The sequence below is a fragment of the Delphinus delphis genome, chromosome 9 (assembly GCF_949987515.2).
Source record: "Delphinus delphis chromosome 9, mDelDel1.2, whole genome shotgun sequence".
In the NCBI taxonomy this organism is placed as follows: Eukaryota; Metazoa; Chordata; class Mammalia; order Artiodactyla; family Delphinidae; genus Delphinus; species Delphinus delphis.
In genome coordinates this window covers 92,389,372-92,395,159 of record NC_082691.1, presented here as the reverse complement: position 1 = coordinate 92,395,159, position 5,788 = coordinate 92,389,372, and the positions used below count along the sequence as shown (strand labels likewise).

The 5,788-nt window shown below is 47.7% G+C and overlaps 1 protein-coding gene across 1 annotated transcript; it reads right to left on the bottom strand.

The window, feature by feature from the left end:
- Nucleotides 1-837: 837 nt before the first annotated feature.
- Nucleotides 838-5,501, bottom strand: TMEM213 (transmembrane protein 213). The gene is made up of 3 exons (XM_060020020.1): nucleotides 5,357-5,501; nucleotides 1,882-1,953; nucleotides 838-1,007 (listed from the first exon to the last, which is right to left on the bottom strand). Exons 1-3 carry the CDS (start codon nucleotides 5,499-5,501, stop codon nucleotides 838-840), a joined length of 387 nt encoding a protein of 128 aa, XP_059876003.1.
- Nucleotides 5,502-5,788: the final 287 nt, after the last annotated feature.

Genomic DNA, 5,788 nt, shown 5'->3' with positions numbered 1-5,788 from the left:
CATTGGGATGAGGGGAGTGACAAGCTGGGGGTGCAGATCCTGAAGCAGTGAGAATGAAATGAAATATTCCTGACATGATGGTCAGACGGTGTAGTGAAGACCAGGACTAGGGTGCCGGCAGGGAGAATGGCTAGGACAGCCATGGGAGATGCATCACAGAAAGAACAAGAGCTGGAGAAGCATCGGACGTGGGCGTGAGGAAGCTGGGGTGTCCAAGGTGAATTTCACATTTTGAAACGACAGTGACGCCCTTGACTGAAGTATGGGACAAAGGACAACACCTTGTTTTTGGTGAGAAGGTTCTGAGTTCTGTTTTGAATGTGTTGACTAAAAGACTGAAGCTTATGTTTCTCGTGTACCACACCCTTGGAAGCCAGAAGAAGGCGATGGTTAAACCACAAGCAATTTTCATGGGGGCCATCTTGAGAAAGGAGGTGATCAGGGAGATATCAGATTATAAAGGGCCCAAGTGCTTTTTGAAATTAGGTGTGACGGCAGCAGCACTGATCTTGTCTTCCTTGGACCCCCATTTCCTCCTTCTTTCCCTTTTAAAATTAACTGAAGTTTAAGGGTGAAAAGACTTTGGGAATTCCTTGGAGGTCCAGTGGTTAGGACTCCGAATTTCACTGCCAAGGGCCTGAGTTTGGTCCTTCGTTGGGGAACTAAGATCCCACAAGCCGCACTGCACGGCCAAAACAAAAACAGAAACAAAAGCAAAAACAAACAAAAAAGGATTAAAAGACTTTAAAGTAATGGAAATCACATTAGCGCTATCCCTGCCTGCTATTACCTACAACTTGGTGGTGATTGACATTCTTGGGACAGAGATTCTAAGTCTCATGCTTGCAAGTCCTTGGGCTCATCTGGAGTCAGCTTCATCAGTTTGTCCACACAGAGCAGGATGAGGGTGAGAAACAAGAGACTCCAACCAACGGCAGCCGCGATCCAGCCGTATTCATCCACTCCGGTGTGGCAACACCGGGCTGCTTGTGGGCAGAAGTCGACATCTGGTGGGAAGAGAGAGCGGGAATGACAGCGTCACACCAGCCTCCCCTCCCCCGAGCTCTTCTCTAATATTCATAACATTGAGACCAGTAATAATAGAAGAGCCACCATTTACTAAAGCACGCCGTGTACTAGGCTAAGTGCTCTACACACAGTACCTTATTTATTCCTCACAGAGTGATAGGCACAGTTATTCCTGCTGTTTGACATGAAGAAACTGAGGCTGTCACCTGCGCAAGGTCACGAGATGGCAGAACTAGAATTCAAACCCAAGCCTGTAGGAGTCCAAAGTCATGTTCATAACCTCTACCTGTTATTGCCTATTACCCTCCTTTGTAAGTGCCCAGAAGTAAACACATCTGGTCATCCAATGAAGGCAGAATCAAGGAGGCAAACTTCGAATAAGGCAAACTTCCTGTTAGTTAGACGCGCATAGCAGTGGTTGCTTTATGAAGCAGTAGGCTCCTTGCCACTGGAAGTCTTCAAATAGAGGATGAACACGAATATGCAAAGGGTACCAAAATGAAGCTCCTGCCTTGGGCATAAGTTGGACTGGCTGATGTCTAGGGTCTTTCCACTTCCAAATTTCTATAAACATTTGCAGTCAGCGGGGTTTCGACTGCTGTCCTGGGGATGGGCCATTAAAGCCACCTGCACCAAAGAGTGTGAGCTTAGATGGGGACCAAGCCCAAGAGAGCTTTTTAGACGTGCTCTGCAGACAGTTCTGGGGCTGTGAGCAAACCACACCGGTGCACAGGAGGGCCAGGAAGGCGCCCAGCCACCCGATGCCAACGGGCAGAAAGCAAGGAGGCTTAAGTGTCCCTCCCCGCTCCAGGGTGAGCCCTGGGGTTAGGGAGGTTGCCAGGAGAGGCTTACTGGGGCACTGCTCCAGGGTCTCAAGGCCTGGATGGTGGACAGTCAAGGTTGAGTTGCTGCTGCCGCTGGCTTCTGGAAGAAAAGACAGAAGATAGTCTCAGGCACTAGGAGAAGCCATTCTCAGGCATAGAGTTTGCAATCTTTTTTCGAATCAGTAGTGAGTATTATGAAAGTGTTATAGAAGTTCCAGTAGAGGTACATTGAAATTTCATGCAACAAAGCTAACCCTCTGTCATAGCCTGCACTGTGTCCCCCAGGTTCGTAGGTTGGAGTCCTAACCCATTTTATGGAAATAGGGCTTTAAAAAGGCAATTAAGGTTAAATGGTTAAATGAATCCAATATTACTGGTGTCCTTGTAAGAAGGGGAAGAGACACCAGGTATGTGAACTCATAGAGCAAAGACCACATGAGGACCCAGCACAGAGGGGACCATCTATAAGCCAAGGAGAGGGGCCTCAGGAGAAAACAAACCCGGTGATACCCGGAGCCGCCAGAACGGTGAGAAAAGAAGCTTCTGTTGTTTCAGCCACCCAGGCTGTGGTATTTTGTTGGCTAGCAAACTCACACACTCCCCTTTTCCTATCACTCCCGAGTCCCATTCAGAGATGCTGTATCTTCATATCTCATGTCCCTTCCGTCACCAGGGGCCTCTAAACACTTTCTTTTAGCTGCTTTCCATGCAGATAGGTACATCTATAAACTTTTTTTCTAGTATAAACACAATCACTTAAAAATCTGGAATGTCTTTTCGTAACTAGCTTCAATTTCCTTCAAAAACTTGAACTAGTAAACATTGAATTCTGACCTTGATTCTTTATTTATGATGAGTATGATGTTATTACTCAGAGAGAGGGTTTAATAAAAAATTAATTAAACACGCTACAAGCAAGTTGAGAGGTTTCTAGAACATGCAGCACTTAGAATTGTCCCTTGATTAATAAGCAAGGAGCACAGTGATAAAAAGCACTTTAGCAGATATATCAGAGTTTGGGGGTGGGGAGGGGTTATGGAGAGGAACATAAGGATCCCCAAGGGAGAAAACCATGGCCCACGTTCCCTCTCATCCCTGAGGATAAGAAGGTAGATGATTGGACTTCCCTGGTGGTCCAGTGGTTAAGACTCTGCCTTCCAATGCAGGGGGTGTGGGTTTGATCCCTGGTCAGGGAACTAAGATCCCACATGCCATGGGGTGTGGCCAAAAATTAAAAACAAAAGCAAAAAACAGAAGGTAGATGGTCTCGGTCTCTGTTCAACACGGTGACCACTAACCATTGTGGCTGTTTAAGTTTACTAAAATTAAATGAAAAATGCAGCTACTTGGTCATATCAGCCACACGCCAAGTGCTCAATCACCACATGTGACTAGTGGCCATCATATTGGAAGCACAGCATAGATAACGGAACATTTCCATCATCAAAGGAGTTCTGTTATGGGCTTCCCTGTTGGCGCAGTGGTTGTGAGTCCGCCTGCCAATGCAGGGGACACGGATTCGTGCCCCGGTCCGGGAAGATCCCACATGCCGCGGAGCGGCTGGGCCCGTGAGCCATGGCCGCTGAGCCTGCGCGTCCGGAGCCTGTGCTCCGCAACGGGAGAGGCCACAACAGTGAGAGGCCCGCGTACCGCAAAAAGAAAAAAAAAAGTTCTGTTAGACAATGCTGATCTAGGTAGAGCAAAACCAAGAGACCATTTAAAAGAATCTTTCTGGAAATTATGTTGTTGTTCAATCTACTTCTTTGGGAATGAAAAAAAAAAAGTTTGGAACTCTCCAGGCCCCACTGACTCTAGGTTAACATGTCCTTCAAAATTGCTTGTTGTCACATAGCAGGACGAGTCAGGAGGAAACTTCTGATTTAGCCAAAGCCATGAAATTGCTGCTCAGACTAATTTTATGCCACACACCCCCGGCCACTGCAATGTCCTGCTTAAGTATAGTAATTACCTTGATGCAATCTGATGGTTACTGTAAATAATTTACAGCTAAATGCCTTAGAGCTTGGTCTTTATTTGCTTTGGAAAAATTGATTCCTCAATGTTTTAATTTCCCTTGTTACCCAAATAACTTCCTTGACCCTGACTTTCATCTCCCCTCTACCCTAGAATGGAAGTGGTCCCAGTCTAGAGCTAGTGAATGGAAAAAAACCTAGTTAATGGAATACTAATATTAGGTTCAACCATATGAAATTGGCATTTCTGTAGGTCAAAAATTATTCAGTATCAGAAATTTTATATGGTCCAAACTAAATACCCTGTTACAAATTCTTAAGAATTTAAATATCACCCACCTCCCTCATAAGCAAAGCCAGCCAGGGACTGGTCCCACTTGGAGTCACTTCCAAAGTAAAGGCTGCTGGCAAGACCCAACCATTCAGTGCAGTTAAATTTGTCAAGTGTTTGAGGCCCTCTCTTAAGCATGGCCAGGTAAACAGAAACCACTCTTATCTGGGGAGGGGTGATTTGGAAAATAAAAGGAATGTGTTAACATTCATTGAGGGTTTACCATGTGCTATTTTATTAGAAGTTGTTTACATTCAGTAACCTATTTCATCTTTACAACAAACCTATATATAAGCACTATGATTATCTCCATGTTAGAAATGAGGAAACTGGAGCACAGAGAGGGTAAGTAATTTGCTCAAGGTCACACAGCTAGTAAGTTGTGGAAGCCAGAGTTGAGTTGAGGCTCAGTGATTTGAGAGCCCACACTCTGAACCTCCATAGGGGAGACCATGAGGATGGGAGAGAGAGATACAGCCTGGAGGGGGGACGGCGAGGATTGGTTTCAAGAGAGGGAGAATCTGTCTGTCAGAGAGGAGGGCAGACTGTTCTGAGGAGCAAGATCAAAGCCAGAGGCAGAAACCAGGAGCATGAGAATGTGACCGAGGTCCCTGACGTGCAGAGCCCAGCCTGGGAGAGCAAGCCAGGGGAGGCCACCTAACATCCCCCTTCAGCCTCCACAAGAAAATCGGGACGTGACCCAACATCTCCTGAGCCGGGCAAGGTGGGAGAAGGTTAAACAGCGTACGACAGCTTTGTGTGTTGAGGTTTTGTGAAAGTTGCAAAGGGCGCACAGGGTCAAGGGAGGGACAGAGGTCCTTAGGTGAGAGGAGGGCACGCAAAAGCAGGATGACAGCCACAAAATATGGGTTTGCAACACAATTATGCTGACAAGGAGCCGTTGAGAAACAGCAACCCAAAGATATCATTTTAGGCCAGTTTGGTCCCCTGATGGGAGAGACTCTTTGTGGCAAAGGCCAGCAGAGCTGGCTGCTCCCATACTGGCTGACGCTGGTCTTGAGGTAACTCCCATCCCACCCTACCCTCTCTTGCCTAATCCTTCAGATGAGAAAGTCCTGTTTCCTCTTTCCTTTGTGCGGGACCAACCCTAGCCAAGGAATCCTTCTCCCACCTCCTTCTTTCCCCCCTCCCCTCCCTTCCTCTTCCCAGCGTGGCGAGAATAAAGCTCACAGTTCTACCTGCCAAGCAAGCCGGGTGGAAAGAGGCAAAGGCCAGGCTGAGGACCAGGGCGGCCCAGGGCGCAGAGTTGAGGTGCTTCATGCTGAGGAGGGAGGCTTCTGTGATCACGGTCCCCGCAGAGGCGAGCTGAGGGCCGCCTGCCATGCGTCCTGTGTGTGGCCCGTCTGGCAGGAACTTGAAAACAACGCTGGCAGAGGTGAATTTCTGCTCTGTGTTTGGGGGAAAGAGAGGGGGTGGAGCAAAGGGAACTCGGGCTGTCACACCTGGCTCTCACCTCTCCAGGAGGGAAGCCGAGCTACGTTGGCTGGGGGAGGAATGGACGGTGACTCAGTTGGTTCTTCCTTAGCTCACATTTTGTCCCTGCTGAGAAAAAAGAGGACAGGGCAGGAGATCTGTGTCGTGCTGGTTCCTTGAAGATGAGTTTACTGCCT